The sequence below is a fragment of the Lagenorhynchus albirostris genome, chromosome 5, assembly GCF_949774975.1.
Source record: "Lagenorhynchus albirostris chromosome 5, mLagAlb1.1, whole genome shotgun sequence".
NCBI lineage: Eukaryota > Metazoa > Chordata > Mammalia > Artiodactyla > Delphinidae > Lagenorhynchus > Lagenorhynchus albirostris.
The window spans coordinates 8,002,538-8,022,318 of NC_083099.1; the positions used below are offsets into that span (position 1 = coordinate 8,002,538).

At 38.7% G+C, this 19,781-nt stretch overlaps 1 protein-coding gene across 1 annotated transcript in view; it reads right to left on the reverse strand.

Moving 5' to 3' along the window:
* KCNH8 (potassium voltage-gated channel subfamily H member 8) overlaps positions 1–19,781 on the reverse strand; it is a 384,891-nt gene that overhangs the window by 22,500 nt on the left and 342,610 nt on the right. Inside the window, exons 12-15 of the mRNA XM_060149115.1 lie at positions 16,454–16,492; positions 11,146–11,504; positions 9,005–9,111; positions 6,260–6,336 (exon numbers count right to left, since the gene is read on the reverse strand). Of these exons, the coding sequence (XP_060005098.1) occupies positions 6,260–6,336; positions 9,005–9,111; positions 11,146–11,504; positions 16,454–16,492 (582 nt within the window). The remainder of the gene's footprint in view (positions 1–6,259; positions 6,337–9,004; positions 9,112–11,145; positions 11,505–16,453; positions 16,493–19,781) is intronic.

Consider the following 19,781-nt stretch of genomic DNA (forward strand, 5'->3'; position numbering starts at 1 on the left):
GCATCAAAAACATTAGAACTCCCTTAAAAAACTAAAAATAGAACTACCATAAATCTACAAACAGTAAATGCTGGAGAGGGTGTGGAGAAAAGGGAACCCTCTTGCAAGGTCGGTGGGAATGTATATTGATACAGCCACTATGGAGAACAGTATGGAGGTTCCTTAAAAAACTAAAAATAGAACTACCATACGACCCAGCAATCCCACTACTGGGCATATACCCTGAGAAAACCATAATTCAAAGAGTCATGTACCACAATGTTCATTGCAGCTGTATTTACAATAGCCAGGACATGGAAGCAGTTTAAGTGTCCATTGACAGATGAATGGATAAAGATGTGGCGGGGCTTCCCTGGTGGCGCAGTGATTGAGAGTCTGCCTGCTGATGCAGGGGACACGGGTTTGTGCCCCGGTCTGGGAAGATCCCACATGCCACGGAGTGGCTAGGCCCGTGAGCCATGGCTGCTGAGCCTGTGCGTACGGAGCCTGTGCTCTGCAACAGGAGAGGCCACAACAGTGAGAGGCCTGCGTACCTCAAAAAAAAAAAAAAAAGAAGATATGGTACATATATACAATGGAATATTACTCAGCCATAAAAAGAAACGAAATTGAGTTGTTTGTAGTGAGGTGGATGGACCTAGAGACTGTCATCAGAGTGAAGTAAGTCAGAAAGAGAAAAACAACTGTATGCTAACACATATATATGGAATCTAAAAAAAAAGATTCTGAAGAACCTAGAGGCAGGACAAGAATAAAGACGCAGACGTAGAGAATGGACTCGAGGACACGGGGAGGGGGAACAGTAAGCTGGGACGAAGTGAGAGAGTGGCATGGACATATATACGCTACCAAATGTAAAATAGATAGCTAGTGGGAAGCAGCCACATAGCACAGGGAGATCAGCTTGGTGCTTTGTGACCGCCTAGAGGGGTGGGATAGGGAGGGTGGGAGGGAGATACAAGAGGAAGAAGATATGGGGATATATGTATATGTATAGCTGATTCACTTTGTTGTACAGCAGAATATAACACACCCTTGTAAAGCAATTATACTCCAATAAAGATGACAAAAAAATATTAGAACTCTTAGGAATACATTTAACCAAGGAAGTGCAAGACTTGTACACTGAAAACTATAAAATATTGTTGAAAGAAATTTAGAAAGAAATGGATAGACACATAGAGCAATAGAATAGAATTGAGAGTCCAGAAATAAACCCTCATATCAATGGCAAGTTGAGTGTCACAAGAGTACAAAGACAGTTCAGTGGGGAAAACTTAGTGTTTTTAATAAATGGTGATGTGATCACTAGACATCCACACAAAAAAATTAAGTAAAATTGGACCCATACATCATCCATATACAAAAATTAACTCAAAATAAACCACAGACCTAAATGTAAGAGCTCACACTATAAAACCTTTAGAAGAAGACAGAGGAATAAATCTTAATGACCTTGGGATAGGCAATGGTTTCTTAGATGTGACCTCAACATCACAAAGAACAAAAGAAAAAAGAGATAAATTGGATATCACCAAATTGTGCTTTATAGAAAAACATTAAGAAAATTAAAGGGCAACTTAAAGAATGTGAGAAGAAAACTGTACATCCATCATAACTTGTTATCTAGAATATATAAAGAACACTCGCAACTCAGTAATAAACAGACAACCTAATTTAAAAATGGATAGAAGATCTAAATTGACAGTTCTCCAAAGACATACAAATGGCCAATAACACATGAAAAGATGCTCAAATTATTAGCTATCAGGGAAATGCAAATGGAAACCACATGAGATACCACTTCATGCACACAAGAATGGTTATATAAAAAAATCAGATAATAACAAATAAAAATTGTTGGTGAGAAAGTGGAGAGGTTGGAACCTTCATATGCTGCTAAATGTAAAATTCTTCTGCTGCTTTAGGAAACAGCCTGGCAGTTCCTCAAATGTTTACACATAGGGTTACCAGCCATTCTTCTTTACTCAGGAGAAATTAAAACATGTGCACACAGAATCTTGTGTGAATGTTTTATGCAAGTTCATAGTAGCATTGTTCATATTAGCCAAAAAGTGGTTACAACACAAATGCCCATCAAGTGATGAATGAATAAACAAAATGTGCTGTATCTATATAATGAAATATTACTTGGCAGTAAAAAGGAATAAAGTACTGGTATGCAACAATGTGAGATGAAAACCTCGAAAATATTACACTAAGTGAAAAAAGCCAGTCACAAAGGACCATATTGTATGATTCCATTTATATAAAATGGCCTGAGTGGGCGAATCTACAGGCACATAGTGTAGCTTAGTGGTTGCCTGGGGCTGAAGACGGGGAGCCACTGGCATTAGGGGTGATGGCTGTGTGGTGCAAAGCTTCTTTGTGGGGTAACAAAATGTTCTAAAATTTATTATGGTGATGCATGCACAAGTCTAGGAATATACTAAAAGCCCTCAAGTGTATGCTTTAATTAATTAATTAATTTATTTATTTATTTTGGCCGCGCTGTCTGGCCTGTGGGATCTTAGTTCCCTGACCAGGGATCGAACCCGCACTCCCTGCCATACAAGCACAGAGTCATAACCATTGGACCGCCAGGGAAGTCCCGAGGTGTACACTTTCAAAGGATGAATTCTATGACACGTTAATTATACCTCAATAAAGTTCTTTTAAAAATGGAGTTAATAAATAGTATGAGAAGCCAGACTTCTCTCTCAGAAAAGTCAATATAAGTTGTTTCTACAAAACTCATTTATTTTTTTGTTTAGGCATGTATTATATACATGAAACATTTTCATTCTCCTTAATATAGTTAAGACTCAAGCTGGAATAAAATGGCCTAATAGTAACTGGCTCCTTTATGTACCTACAAAATAAAATGTTAACAAGTGGCAATTAGAGCACTCCAGCCAAAGTGCACTCTGCTAAGGATGATTTAATAAGCCACCGCATTTTCTCAGTTTGAAATTGAAGATTTGCCTGTGATTACCTTTCTGTTAAGTTTGGCAGGTTGTCTTCTGCCTAGTTTTAATATCATTTTGCCACTTAAACGTTTAGTGTAATGTCAAATAATGGTTAAGCATTGTTAACTGGCATACTGGGTCTCCTTGCCCTTAAATCAACTTAAGTGTTACAGAATAAGTGTTCTTTACAGTAAATCGGTGACACTTTTACATCAAATTATTTAGTTAAAATAAGAGGCACTGAAATGTAAATTTTTTACCCTATCATTTTTTATTGTAATTTTTAAAAATAAATTTATTTATTTATTTTTGGCCGCATTGGGTTTTCGTTGCTGTGCGTGGCTTTCTCTAGTTGCGGTGAGCAGGGGCTACTCTTCCTTGCGGTGCATGGGCTTCTCATTGCAGTGGCTTCTCTTGTTGTGGAGCATGAGCTCTAGGTGCATGGGCTTCAGTAATTGTGGCAGGCGGGCTCAGTAGTTGTGGCCCACAGGCTTAGTTGCTCAGTGGCATGTGGGATCTTCCCAGACCAGGGCTCAAACCCATGTCCCCTACACTGGCAGGCAGATTCTTAACCACTGTGCCACCAGGGAAGTCCCTATTCTAATTTTATAGTGAGCGTCTTCATAGCAAAAGGAAGTCTCAGGTGAAAGCAGTCTCATTTTCATGATCAAATATGTTTCCCTTAAGTCCATTCATTTTCATTTTATTCCATATGCATTGACTAATTCTCTCTCCTATTACTCTGCACGGGGCACTGTTGGGTAGCAGGGGGGACTAACTTGAGAGTCACATTTGTTGACTAGAAGCATGACCTTGTATGAGGAGAGAATGAGCATTTGACCACCATGTTTGGTGCTTTACATATGGTATTAAGTCCTTACCACACTCCTCTATGACAGATTTTATCATTACCATTTAATAGAGGAAAAACCTGAACTTAGGGAAGGTGAACATTGAAGCTACCAACACATTTTTTTTCCCCAGACTAATTACTAACTTCTGTGTTTCAGCTAAGATATTGGTCAGTCAGTTCCTAAAACCATTAAATAAACTCAAATGTGAGGGAAAATATTGATAATTCAAATGGTATTAATGTGTGATTTTATCTGAGAACAATATCTTAAAGAAAATTGTTTAATAAAAAGTTGCTATCCAAAAAAAAAAAAAAACCCAACAACAAAAAACCCCACAATAATAAAGCACTCTTAAACCACACACACACAAAAGTTGATGTCCAGGTGCCCAAAAGAGTGTTTAGTTTGTTTTCTTTTTGTTCTTCTGTGTATTTTTTTTTTTGGTGTATTTTTAATGAGATTATTTGGGTGATCTCACATATGGCCAAGTCCTCGTGATTTAAGCAGTTTCAATCCAGTTAGTTTTTCTTTTCCTATTTTGTTAGTCTGCCCTTTGGCCCTCTTACTTCTTGTTGGCAACCATCTCACTTCCAGAAAGTGTAGACTCCGAATGAGAGAGGGCAGTAAAGCACAAATCTTCACTAAGCTGATGGAACACACGTTGAACAAAAACCTATAGACTTGAGCTTCCCTGGTGGTGCAGTGGTTAAGAATCCGCCTGCCAATGCAGGGGACATGGGTTTGAGCCCTGGTTCGGGAACATCCCACATGCCGTGGAGCAGCTAAGCCCGTGCGCCACAACTACTGAGCCTGTGCTCTGGAGTCCATGAGCCATAACTACTGAAGTCCGTGCGTCTAGAGTCCATGCTCTGCAACAAGAGAAGCCACCACGATGAGAAGCCCATGCACCTCAATGAAGAGTAGCCCCTGCTCGCAGCAAGTAGAGAAAGCCCACACGCAGCAACGGAGACCCAACACAGCCAAAAATAAAATAAATGAAATAAATAAATTTATTAACAAAAACACCCTATAGACTTCATGACAAGCTGTCCAGTTTTCCATTATTACAGGTAATTGGAAAGCAATTATGATTACGTGAATTTCATTTTTTTCAAATCTCATCAATATCATCAGTTGGTTACATTTTCCATCAAGACCTCATCAGAGAATCTAAAACTTCAGCCCTATTACCCTGTCTGTGTCTGCTCACTGAACTTGGCCTAGGTCTACCTGGAAGTTCACCACAGACAGCTGGGTCTTCCTGTATATTCCTGTCTGAAGGATCCTTCTAGTGTCTTCTGCAGCTAAGCCTGAAGGTAACCTCTCAGGAGCCACCCTCAACTCCTTTTACTTGTCTCACGGAAGAACAATTCTGAGTTGCCCTACACAGTCTCTCAGTGCCCCCCTAGCAGGATCGAGCCCCAATTGCCTACAGAGTGAATGATCTCATTAACACACACTTATTTACTTGTTTTCCTTTCTCTCCTGTCTTATTCCTTTACTCCTTCATCTTGCTTCCTGGATCACCTCCCAAAGAAACTATCTGCATCCAAATCATTGTCTCAAAATCTATTTTTTTAAAATTTAATTTTAGGGGGACACCCAAATTAAGAGACTGATTCAGAAATTACCTTCTCTATTTATATGAGATACAGAAAAGACAAATTTATAGAAACAGAAAGTAGATAAGTGGTTGCCTAGAGCTGGATGTGGGAACAGAGATTAATCATAAATGGGTGTGAGAGATCTCTTTAGGGAGGAAAAATACTCTAAAACTCAGGTGGGGATGGTTGAACCACTCAATAAAGATAGTAAAAATCATTAAACTATACACTTGAAATAGGTGAATTTTATGATACGTACAATATACCTCAATAAAGTTTTTTAAGAAATTACCTTATTTTACACGGAGAGATGGTAAGATCTAAAGAGCTAAAGTACTCAAAGTTACACAGCAAATACAGGCCAGAGAAAAGAATAGAGTTTCAGGCCATTTGATTACTCTGATTCATTACTTTTGATTCATCTGTGGACAAATGATCTTGCTTTAACTCATTAAAAATTAAAGTACTTGAAAAAAGTGACAAAGCACCAATTAAACCAAGTATCAATACATTTATGACACCAATTATAATAATCATTTAGTTAGTGTTTCCTGTAGGTTAAATAATTTACCTAGCTTATTTCATTTAATTTCACAAATGGGCCATAAGGTGGGGATGACTACTATCTCTTTGCTACCCATGGGGAAATAGAGCTTGAGAGAAGGTAAGTGACTAATACTCACATGAGGCTGAGTGGGAATTCATCCATATTTGTCACCAGACACCAGAGCGCATATTCATCATGACTATATTATACCACTTATGCTGGCGACTAGGATTTCCTTCCCCTCTCACCACTCCAACATGACCAGAGAAAGGCAAAGCTCCATACCTCGCTGTTGAGTTTGTTTATCTGCTGCTTGGTCTCCTCTGCTTTGATGAAGAGGACAGCAGCTCCAATCTCTGGGTCTGGAAAGTGACACACACGCAGAATGAGTCCTTCAGGAATAAACCTCATATTTCAGGACTGGGGCAGTTAGAACAAGGAAGGAAGCCCAAGCTGCCTTCAACCTTTCCTGATGTCGGTGCACTGTAGCTTCTGTCTCCCTAGTTCTCCTCTGGACGGCACCTGGTGAGCTCTTTGAAACTAGGCACACAGCATGGTGGTGACTGAGGCCACACTTACTGGATGTGTCCATGGCCACCCTCCCCCTCTCCTGAACACAGTCCTACCATGTGCCCAAATGGCACATGTTCTCTTCTTTGACCATTTTCCAAAAATATATCACAGCCAGTGTCCAAGCCATAGAAAAGAGATGTTCTTTTCTCCTCTCTTCCCTTTCCAGATTTTGAGTCCTGTACCCATGAGAGCATTTTCCTCCTACCTCTATTGAATCTGCTCATCCCCACTGCAGGCTTTCTGTCTCTTCCAATGTTGCTCTAAAAGGTGATTTTTCCCGTTTCCCGGGTCTCTCATCTCCACTTTTTCTCTACCTTACTTTTACAAATACATTTCATATCTGTCAGGAGCAGAAGCACAGATGAATCATTGCTAGCTAGAGTGGAAAGGATCTGATATACAGAGGTATCTATATCTATATATGTCGTGTGTATATATCATGATGACTATCCTAATTCTGGTCAATTATGTGTAGAAAATTTGCCTGTGGGAGAAAAAAGTCGCTCAAAACAATCCAAAGTGTCAGAGTAGTAAAAGTTCCTTTTGCTGAGGTACTTTTCAAAGTTAATCTATTGTTTCAATGAATGATAAGAGATCACCTACAACAGGCTAAGCCTCCTTTAGATGAGACAGAAATAAAGAAAATATATTGACCTTCATGGGGCTTTGAGTCTAGCTGGGAAAAGAGACATTGAAAAAGCAATTATGGGGCTTCTCTGGTGGTGCAGTGGTTAAGAATCTGCCTGCCAATGCAGGGGACACAGGTTCGAGCCCTGGTCTGGGAAGATCCCACATGCCATGGAGCAACTAAGCCCGTGCATCACAACTACTGTAGCCCCCCCTGCTTAGAGCCTGTGCTCTGCAGCAAGAGAAGCCACCACAATGAGAAGCCCGTGTACTGCAATGAAAAGTAGCCCCCGCTCACCGCAACTAGAGAAAGCCCACGCACAGCAATGAAGACCCAATGCAGCCAAAAATAATAAATAAATAAATTTATTTTTTAAAAAAAGCAATTATGCAATAGGTGTGGATTTCATACTAAGGGCAGTAGGAATCCATCTCAGGACTTTAAGCATAGGAATAGCGTAATAAGAATAAATTTGTATTTTTTTTAAAAGTTCACTCTGTATGGAGAACAGTGTGAAAACAGAGAAGTGACTTTGGAAGCAGTGCAGGCAAGAGTGAATGTGGCAGGGAAAAGGGTGGTGGAAGGAAGGATAGAAAGTCTCAGACATAACTGAGAGATCTTTAGGAGGTAAAGTCAAGAATATTTGTTGCTTGAATGGATGAGTATTGGGGTAGATGTTGGGAAAAGGGAGAAGAGGAGGCTAAGGGGGGTGGCAGGACCAGAAATACTAGGTGGATGGCATGATGATGTCCTGTGAGCCACCAAGGAAAACTTCCAATTGGGACCCACCATCAGCTTCCATAGCAAATGCTCACATCTGGTTGACTAGAACTATGATTTCTGTGCTTCTTGCCCAGAGCAGATATAAGTCCATTACATGGATGAATCATGATTGTTGACTAACATCTGCATTCCTCTCCTCACCTTCCCACCTCCCACCATTGTCCTACTATGGAGTCTTACTCTTCCATCTTCCCCGATGAGTGCTGGGAAGAACTGTTGATTGATAGAAGACTAGTATTCTACCAAATGGAGACATACCCCCAGAGCTGTACATTCAGAAATCTTTATTGGGCTTGGCTTTGCCCATGGAAGGATTCACCAATTAGCAGGAGATCCTGACACAAGGATCTGCCTTGCATCTGGTGACTGTTTGGGATCGCCTATGTTCATTATTCTCTATCAACTACAGGTGCGTCTTCTTTTAGAAGTTGTCATTTCTGGCCTTCATCATGTTGACAAATTCTTTTGTGGGCAATGAACTCAAGAATGAAACGGAGAGAGAGGAGCCTGGGCTAGGTTTTGGGGTACTTTACATTAATTCACCATCCCTAGAGGGTAGTACTTCATATAATTCCCCATCATTTCCGATATTCTTACATACTTCTGAAGATATTTATCCCTGGCAAACTGCAAGTACGTAACCACTTACCCAATAAATTGGTTAAGTATAACCAATGTTCCTACAGTCTACACCCAACACAGCATTTCCTTTGGGTAATGTCGTTTCTGTGGATTAGTCTGCATTTATAATAGGAAAACATGGTTACCCTCTGATGAAGAGCAGAAATTTGAGTCTCCTCCTGACACACCATTTACCTGGGCTGGTAAGCTGCAGGGTGTCGAGCCTGGATAGAGGAACCATTACAAATGCTATCTTAATAACTTGGAGGTGGCACAGACTCAAGTCAAATTACTTTGTGGCTTTGGTTAAGTTCCATCACATGGAGAATACCCCGAGAATGGGAAGGCAAAAAAGTGCTTATACCAAACATTACAAGTTGTAAAGACATATCACCCCTTGAGAGAAGACTAAATATAGAGCTTACCTCCAAGAGGAGGAGAAATTCGGGGCTCCGGTCTGACTCGTTCAGAGCCAAAGTCAAAAGACTGGCTTTCCTCACTACAGTTTCCATCTTCAATTCCATCAACAACCCTGTTTAAAATAACAAGGATTGGCTAGTTGCGCATTTATATTCATGGGTTCCAGTATTCCTAGAAGACTTGAAAAATTGTGTGTTAAATTTCTAAATTCTAGACACTCTAGAGCTGGGCTATCCAATATGGTAGCCATTAGCCTTATACGGCCATTGAGCACCTGAAATGTGCAAAAAGAGATGTGCTGTAACTAAAAAATACACACTGGATTTTGATTTTAGTAAAAAATGTAAGTTATTTAATTAGTAATTTTTAATATTTGAAATGCTAGTATTTGGGGCATATTGAGTCAAATAAAATATCTTATTAAAATTATTATTAAATAATTGCATGTGTGTGTGTTTACTTTTTAAAGATGTGCCTACTGTAACATTTAAAATTACTCATGTGGCTCACAATTTTAGCTCATCTACGTTTCTATTGAACAGCAATGCTATAGATCTTAGACTCATTTATTCTCAGATTCAAAACCTTAAGCTACAGAAGTTCTCTTATCTAAATTTATATTAATTCACAACTCTATCCAGAATTAAAGAGTTTTAATGTAATGTTTACAGAATTGCAGAAAATAACTTTGAAAACATCTTTGCTCTGGACGGGGACAAAACTCTGAAGTGAGAGTTGAAGAATTATATTTAAATGACTATTAGAACTCTAGCTAATCTTCTTTCCTTGGTAAATAATATCTAACACACTATTTTTTTAAAAAGATGAATTTATTGTAGAAAATGTAAACATAAAGGTAGCAAAAATCTGAAAAGAAAAATCAACTGTCATTCACCACTACCCTTAACATCTTGGTGTGTTCTCAAAATCTTTTTCTAGATATAAAATAAAATATGTTTTTTCATAAGTGTAGAATAAGTTGTACATGAAACTTTCTTTTCCAGCTCTGATACATTTTCCCCCTTTTTATAATTTAGTATTTTTCATTTTAGAGAAATTTTAGGAAGGAGAAGAGTTAAGGGATGTTTTCAAATTACCATCTCCAACTGAATTCCTGAACATTTAATATCCATCCTACTTTTCATTAACCCTGTTTTGCTTATTTCCCCTTAATATTTTCTCTAAATGGATAAGTTGTGTTCTTCAAATGACTAACTAAATATGTAGTATATCAGAAACAACTCTTGCCTTATAAGCAGAACAACAGAATTTGAATCTATATTTCAGAACTCAAATTTCTGAGATTTTGGACAAAATATGTAACCTTCAAAATACTTAACACTTCTTACAACTTTATAGTAGAGATAATACAAGCTACTTTAGACGATTCCTGAAAAGACTAAATGTAATAGTAAATGAAAAATTACCTAGCCAAGTACATGAGACTAGGAATCACTCAATATGTTTTTTTCATGTCTATTTTTTACTGAGCTGTTAGCTGTTAGCTGTTAGGCTGTTAGCCTACTCTTTTCACATTTTCTGAGTCAGAATTTTTCACTGTTCCAATCACTTTTAGTTGATCCTAAAGTGAATTTTTTTAAAATTAAAAAATAGAACCATCCCATATTACAGGCTCAAGGGACCAGAAATAAAACTAAGTTCAGTCGTCCACAATAATGAAGCAAATACTATGGGAAATGAAGACCAGCACTTCACTTCCTTCATAATTTCCACTCATTGCTTCATGAAACTTTTGGTAAGATCAGATACCAAGGGGATAACAATACGGACTTTGTTCCATCTCTTTTGTTTTCATTAGAAATTTATAAGTTATAAAATTACAATGTAGAAATATACATCTATAAAAATAGGTAGAGCTAAATGGGTAAAGGGAGGAGAGAAAGAATTTGGAACATGTAATGGACCCTTTTGAGAATGTGACTAAAATGGTTTATTCTCATCTTGCATACACCTCCACGTAGGGTCAAAAATGGCGCACAAACATTTAGGGAAGCTGAAGCATCGAGGCTAGGAACCTGCATGGCAGAAAGGCCTAGAAGGCTGACTCATTCACTAGCCAGGTACTAGTCTGACTACAAGGCAGCCAGTTTCACCTGGGAAAGAATTCTATGATGTGAACTCTCACCTTGGACTGAGGTCTGGGGGTCCAGCATTGTTCAAAGCTGAAAGTTGCAATTTCAAGTTCTTCTCTTTTCTTTTACCATGGTTAGGGGCGTCGGCTTCCTGTTTGCTTTTGGGGGAATTGGAACTGGAGACTCTGACAGGTGAGTGAAATGGCACTGTTCCCGAGGCCAGCTGCTTCAGGCTTAAGCCGAGATAGCTCTTACTGCTTCCAGGCCTCTTGCTACGGGAAGAGGAAGATCCCCTTGTGTAGATGGGGGAGAGGGATGCAGTCTCCTCCTCCTCCCGGCTCTCTTCCTCTTCCTCGTCTTCCACAATGGATGGGAGTCTCTTCTTGATGCTGCCATTTCCCTTGGGCTCTGGCTAAATCGGAGGATAATGTAGATGAGTACAGATTGTGAAGACTTCTTGAGAGGCATATCATTCATGCTGCAGGGCCCATCTGAACAAAGTCAGATCCCCTAGAGCCTTTAAGCCTCACAGATTTTGCTCTTATTTATTCAGCTGTTCAAAGTCTCTCATACTGTCTGGCACAGGGAACGCTACTCAATATTCGGTAATAACCTACATGGGAAAAGAATCTGAAAAAGAATGATTCACTTTGCTGTACACCTGAAACTAACACAACACTGTAAATCAACTATACTCCAATAAAAATTTTAAACAAAACAGAAATAGACTCACAGACATAGAAAACAAACTTAAGATTACCCAAGGGGAGGGGGGTAGAGGGATAAATTAGGAGTTCGGCATTAAAATATACACACTGCTATATATAAAATAGATAACCAACAAGGACCTCCTATATAGCACAGGGAACTCGATTCAATATCTTGTAATAACTTATAATGGAAGAGAATGTTAAAAAAGGATATATACATATATATGTATATATATATACATATATATGTATATATATATATATACATATATATATATATCTCAATCACTTTACTGTACACCTGAAACTAATACAACATTGTAAATCAACTATATTTCAATAAAAGATGTTAAAAATCTCCCCATTTCTGATCTCGGCTAGGTTTATTCTCTCTGCTTTCCTGGTGTTAGCCCACAATCCTTCTCTTGGTCTTTTAAACTCTCTTGGTGGTGAGCTATGTAAAAGGTACATTTGATCAGGTTTGCATTGAGGTTTTAATCAGCCTGTCATTTATAATAGCATATGATGGCATGTTTTTAGGAATAAGACATTTTTCAATTTTACTGCAAAGTCTTGGGCCTTGATAGTTTATTTAATTTATTTATTTCATTTTTCAGGTATCCTCATCATTTTATTTTTATTGAAGTATTGTTGATATACAATATTACATATTACAGGTGTACAATATAGTGATTCACAATTTTTACAGGTTATACTCCATTTATAGATATTATAAAATATTGGCTATATTCCCTGTGTTGTACAACATCTCCCTGTAGCTTATTTTATACCCAGTAGTTTGTACCTCTTACTCCCCTACCTGTATCTTGTCCCTCCCCCTTCCCTCTCCCCACTGATAACCACTAGTTTGTTCTCTGTGTCTGTGAGTCTGCTTCTTTTTGGTTATATTCACTAATTTGTTGTAGTTTTTAGATTCCACATATAAGTGATCTCATACAGTATTTGTCTTTCTCTGTCTGACTGATTTCACTTAGCATAATTGGGCCTTGATATTTTAAAGTTACAGGGTCCTCAGTGGAACTTTATGTGGAGATCAACCAGCAAAATTATATTATCTTTGAGAATAAAACTCTTTCCTATTTTGGATCATAGATGAACGAAGATCAGAAGTGTCCTCAGCTCTCCTTGTTCTCACAAGTCAGGTGGCAGGAAGTACAGCAAACCATTTGATCCTCTCACCTTGAAGAGCCTTAGGAAAGGAAAGGGAGAGTTTTGCAAACTCTCCTGTAGGATTCCTGCCTGGGCTCCTTCAACCTTACAGGCTTAGGAGAAGCAAAGGAGAGGATGGGAAAGGATGAAGGAGGGGATAATGAAGGGGTAGGGCAGACAAGGTAGCAAAGGCTAAGCTGATGACCCTCAACAGAGTCACTCTAAGAGTATGTGTTTCTTGCTCTGCCCCAGACATGGCCTCCTTGCTCCAAAAAGTCAGTTCATTTTTCTGTGCCTCAGTTTCTTTTGAGGATACAATCATTTATACCTGCTTATCAATAATTCATAATAAAAATAAACTGAAAAGACCTAAGAATACTATTTATATGTCATGAGCTGTCATGGTTATTACTTCATCTCAATAAATAGTTGTTTTATTGGTATATGAATTTTATTGTAACAGTTATAATGATATATATATATATATATATATGTAACAAAAAAATGAACTTGAATCTGTAGTGACTGACAGGCCCATTCACCCATTTAGTTGAGGCCATAGCTGTAAAATAAAATGATCAGTTCACTTAGGAAGGTTTTTTTTTGTATTTTAATCTTTTTTTAAAATTAATTAATTAATTAATTGGCTTGTTGGGTCTTCAGTTCTGTGCGAGGGCTTTCTCTAGTTGTGGTGAGTGGGGGCCACTCTTCATCGCGGTGAGCAGGCCTCTCACTGTCATGGCCTCTCTTGTTGCGGAGCACAGGCTCCAGAAGTGCAGGCTCAGTAGCTGTGGCTCACGGGCCCAGTTGCTCTGCGGCATGTGGGATCTTCCCAGACCAGGGCTCGAACCCGTGTCCTCTGCATTGGCAGGCGGATTCTCAACCACTGTGCCACCAGGGAAGCCCTGTATTTTAATCTTATGGGTCAAAATTTCTTGAGGAAATGGAATTATTAGACTCATCTTTCCAACTATGTGATTATTTTAATTAATGGTAAAGCTATTAGTTCTTTATTCAAGAGTTATGGTTTTGCTTTTATTTGTTTTTTTTTTTCTTCACAGCATTTTAAGTTCTGTGCTTTTAACAAAAGATGGACCCATGTGGAATTGCAGAGGAACATTTGTATACTAGTATTGTAGAACAGAAAAGTGAGCTCACCCAGCTAAAGATACAACAGGGCGAACTTATCACAGAAATTAAAATCAGTGAGTACATTCTCTAATTGGACTTCTGTTTACATTTGCATTGGCAATTTAACCATTCCTTTGTTTCAAGGAGGCTCCCTTGGCTCTAACAGAATCTTCTGACTAGTAACCTATAAGATGTTTGTACTTCTACAAGTTCATTTAATTTTCACACTTCCATGCTTGGCACCTTGGACAATTTGCTTAGGTACTGACTCTTGTGACTGGGACAGCCAACATGATTTATACCAAGAATTCATTAGCCCGTGGACCATCACTGCAGACAATACCCAAATTTATTATTATTAAATACCCAGCCCCACATGCAGCCTCTGTGCAGGAGGAGTACCTGTTACTTTCTTCAGGCCATTGGTATAGAAACACCCTCCTCCCTTGTGTCACTGGATTCACCGTGTATACATGGCCACAAAATTCAACCACAGATCTTTTCCTTCTCTCTGACCCATCTCTTCCTTTCCCTCTCATCTTTCTCATGAATGCTCCCATGGGGGCAATGAGGTTTTATCCCCACAGTCAAAGGAGTCTCTAATTTTGCTCATGACATCTTGCTGGGATAGTCATTTCAAACTCACGAATGAGTCTTGACTAAATGTGTCTTGACTAAAAGGAAAGCAGAATAAAGTCTAGTGATGGAATGCATGTGTTTTTGATCACACAGTATTAAAAGTCCTGTGACTTACTAGCTATAACCTTGGTCAGGTAATGCTATTATTTAAAGCCTTGGTTTCCTCACCTGTAAATTGGCAATAATGTGAGGAAAAAATTAGGTATTAGATAATGGTAGTTACACCCTTAGTGATATGCACTGAATGTGCTTAATTAAATGCTTGCCCTTGTGATGATGGTGATGATCATGAAGAAAAAGAAAACAAAATTTACATCAGGGCAGGTCCTACAGATAATGTTGTGATATTTTACATAATCTCCCCTTCTTTCTTAGTTAACAGAACTCTTAGCAATGCACCTTGCCCAAAGATCACCTTTTTCGGACCCCTTGCCACTTGGTTTGGCCATAAGACCAAATTCTAGGATGATAGTATGCCAGTAGACAGGTTATAGGGAAATTTTAGGAAGGCTCCTAGAAGGAGGGGAGCATCTATCTTGCTCTTTTTCTTTGCTTTAGTTTCTAGTCTGGAACACTGATGAAATGAATGGATCTCCAGCAGCCATCTGAGAGAATGAGGAGAAGGAAGGCATATGTTGAGGATCATGAAGCAGAAAGAGGAAATCTCCAGGCCTACTGACACTGTTATATTGCTCACCTCCGGCCTTGTCCATGAGAGAGAAATAAATATCTATTGTATTGAAACCCCTGTTATTCTGGTAGTTTTGATACTGCAAATGAACTTCAGCCTTAATTATACAGATTTTGCTTTTGAAAGTTAAGGATGGTGTATTCTTGGAAGGGATGTTCATTTTCAGAGTGCTATGGTGGGGTGAGGAATTCAGATGGGAAAATCCAAAAGGAGGCTAAATTTCTTTTCATGAGAAAGAGAATATAGGAAAGGTCTGGCAGAAAAGAGGTAATGAGGAAAGGATGCCTATTGAGAGAGTTTAAATGTAAGGAGAGTTTTGCCAGTTCCTGAAGAGGGATTTTGCAGAGATGAGAGAGAAAATATAACTAGTGGCAGGGAGGAACTTGGTTGATAGCACTGAGATGTTTTAAGAGCTTTAAAAATGTTTCTCAATAGCAATTCTGTTTGCTTCCCACCCCCAACCATCTTCGGTCCATTAGCAACGTCTTTGTAACGTGCTGTGTAATTGGATTTATTTGTGTACCTCTGTATGCATGTGTATGTGTGTGTGTATGCATGTGTGTGAAAGTTGGGGGGTTCTGCTTCAAGAGGGTACAGATCAAGAAAAGGAGCTGTTGACAGGGTTTCTTTCATGGGATTATTGGTAATAAAGGTCTAGGTAATAAATCGGACAAGTTACTGTTTTGGGGGAAAGTTTTCTGTGAAATTGGAGAGTTCTTAAAAGTTGGGACTGATTTAAAAGCTCAATTCTTCTAAGATCAATACCCCAGGACTTCGTTACTCTGGGCAGGTTTTGGTGACAATAAACTATGTTTTAACAATAGCTCTAAGATCCTTAAATAGATACACGAGTTTCAATCTTTCTCTATTCCCAAACTCATGAAAGTCATTGCCACGTCTCTCTCAAGTGCTTTAGGGGAAGTCAAAAATGAATACATTACATCCTCAAGGGGGAGACAGATTTGTTGGAAATCCCACAAATTTTAGATAAATATTTTGCTCTTTGGCAAAAAGCCATACCTGTGAGACCGTAGATTTGTTCGATAATCTTGATATCACCTGAAAGAACAAACAAACAAAGTTGTAACAATCATTTACACCTTCTCGGTGGTTTGGGACTGAGTGAAATGGAGGCAGGGAAAGAGATGAAAGTTCAGAGGCTGTGGCGGGGGAGATGGGCCACCTGCATGGGCCAGAGAAGAGGAAATACCTCCTGAGAGATGCTGGGAGCATCTCCCACACCTCACCCTCTAGGAGCTCTACTGACCAGAGTGTGTAATAAAGAAAAGGGATCAGCAAATTGACTGTCTAGTACAGGACACCACACCCAGGAAATGGGGGTCAAAATAGTACGCTCATTGGATACATTTTCCATCTTGATGCTTTATTTGCTCTCTTTTTGTTTTCCATCTCCCTTATTCCTCTTTCTTGCCCTTTTGCTAAATTATCTTATCTTCCATGATTTTTCTCTCCGGCTCTGTGAAAAAAAGAAATCGTGGAGGCGTTTCTTATTTAATCTCATTTCTTTCTATTTATCCACCTCCCCTTTTTCTTTGGATACGGGTGGGGGTGATGAACCCCCTCTGTCCCATTTGTTTTACTCGCTATGATGTTCCCTGTGGACTAGGATTAAGTTCACTGCGGATACTAATTTTCAATTTAAGTGATTTTAAGATCCAATTGATTGTAAAAAAGAAAAAAAATTCTGTCAATCAAATTGTGACATGCCATCAGTTATAAGACTGATCCCAATTTCAGAGATAGTAAAATGTGAAAAACAAATGTGTAACATAGAATCACTTAAGTTCAAAACACATCTTGCATAAAATCAAACTGTGGTACCATGGAGGAGTACCTTAAAAAACATGCACCTTCCAGGACGTACAAACAAGCTCTGGAAATTATAACATATCCGGGAAATGTGCTTCAGGTCTCATCCACATTGTTTTTTGCTCAAATATACTTCTCTCATTTTAAAGTGGTAATAGATGTTATAAATTAACATAATTTTATTCCCATGAAAAAAAAAACTTGCACTTGAAAATGACCTGCCTAGTAAGTGAGACATATTTGGTAATTCTGTCAACCTCCCGCCCCGACTGTTTTTTTTTCTAGATGATTAGGGAAATAGATCTACTATTATTTATACAAATGCCAGCATCATTATTGCTGTGCAAATATACGTTTCATCAATGTTTAATTTTATCAAAGCAGTCAACCCATTCTACATCTGTTTAGTTGCCTAAATATGCATTGATCAGTAGCACTGAAGACATACGTTTTGCAATAATTCCCTAAATGGTGACAAGTAAAACAGCTGAATAATTAAAAATGTGGAAAATAAAACAAAATTACAATGTCGTTGCTACTGTGGTAGACATAAAAAATGGGTTTTTGAAAAGCTTTTCAGTTACAGCTTGGATGAAAGAAAGAATTGCCCTGGGATTCAGGAAGCCTGAACATCTCCAGGTCAGAGATGCTGTCTAAGGGATAAGAGAAAGGCACTGGCCTTAGCACTTGCTGATTTGGGTGTGCCTCCCAACCCCCATGGTTTACTACTAATATGAGTTCTGTCGAGTTGCTGAACTCCAAGAATGTTTTTCTGTATCAGTGCTTCTCAAACTTGCAGGTTCTGATTCAGGAGGTCTGGGTGGAGCCTGAGACTCCACATTCCAATGACGTCCCAGGTAATACAGACCTTGCTGGCCCATGGGGTACACTTTGAGTAGTGAGATCTTATAACCAACGTCATTGTTATTATCATCCTATCAGCTGTCAATTCACTAAGTATTCACTGTGATGAGCACCCTGGTAAATGCTCCCCAGCCATGACATCCAGTAATTTTCATTACAAATCCTATGAGGTGAGTGTCCATTATGTAGCCAGCACTACGGTGATCGGCTCTCCGAATAAATCATTTAATTCACATATGGTATTAATCACATGTGTTTTATTTTATTAAAAATTTTTTTTTAAATCACAGAAAACTCAGATTTAAAAACACTCAGCATACATGGAATAAGTTCACTTAGCAGTTGCTGTGGCTCATTTCACTTATAAGAGGCAAATATTTTTAAAGTACTCAACAGCAACAGTGAAAGCCCTCTCTCACCCTGATAGGAATGGATTTGTTATCGTTCTGCTAAATAGAATTAACCATCCTTGGAAGGATTTCAATCCAGTACTGAATTGTTTATGAAATGCCCTGTTATCTATTGTAATGTATTGTAAGTAGTCGAATTCTGTATATACTGCTATTTTCTGTGTCTGTTCATTGTTGTGAACTTATGTATGTTAGTGAAATAAATTTTCGGCTTTCATGTTGCTTCCTTAACATTTATAAATATACGTATTAAGATATTTTCCCCCTCTTACAGGAGAATAACAAACTTGGTGATGTTTTCCTTTCTGATGCAACCCAAAAACCCTAGCTGTTCTGAAAAGGTTGGTGCATGCTGTTAAGGTAGAATGAAATTACTCTTTTCATCTGTGAAGCGAAACACCCCTCTGCCATTCCCCTTCAAAACCACAGGTTTTTACTTGATATTCACAACTTTTGCACCACCATCAGTCAGTAATTTTCCAGGTGCCTTTAGTTTTAGACATTATAGAACTTAAATACTGAGTCAAGAAGATTGATAAAATATAAAACATTTTCTGCTTAGCCACATTTGTAGGCAAGCATTTTCAGTGCCTATGTTCTGAGGAAGTCCATTATATCACGTGTATTTTAAAAAGAATACTCTGATAGATGCATTCTGTTGACTGATACTTCAGGCTAATCCAGATTCTGCCAAGTGTAGAGAATATTAGTTTAATGGAAACCCAGTATTTTCAAGCTAGAAGTGACCCTAAAGAGTCTCTGCTACAATGGTTTGTACACCTGGCAGACAATAGGATGCTTTGAGAAGTGTTCCTTTAAAAAATCAGGCTACAGAGTACCAGTTCCAATGAATCTCTTTCAGTTGGTGATGGGTGTGGGTCTCAGGTCTCCAGGTCAGGTTTGAAACCACTGAGTTAGTCTAACTCCCTGACTGGAGATGTGGAAACAGTGGCCCAGGAAGATGAGATGACTTGCCCAATTCATGCAACAAGTTAGTGGCAAAACTTTTTCCCCAGAAGCCGTGCCTCCTGACTCTCAGTGTACCTTCCATAGAATCATGAGTTTTCTCAGATACCTCTTCCAATGGTTAATGCTGTTTCTTGGGCTGAAAGAAAAAATGCCTGACATACTATGGCATTTAATCTGGTTTGATGGTTGTCACAAATCCGACCTCCCAAACTCATGAGGCTAAGTTACCCAAACACCTTGTAAACTTTTTCTGAGTCACAGATCTTTCAGGAAAT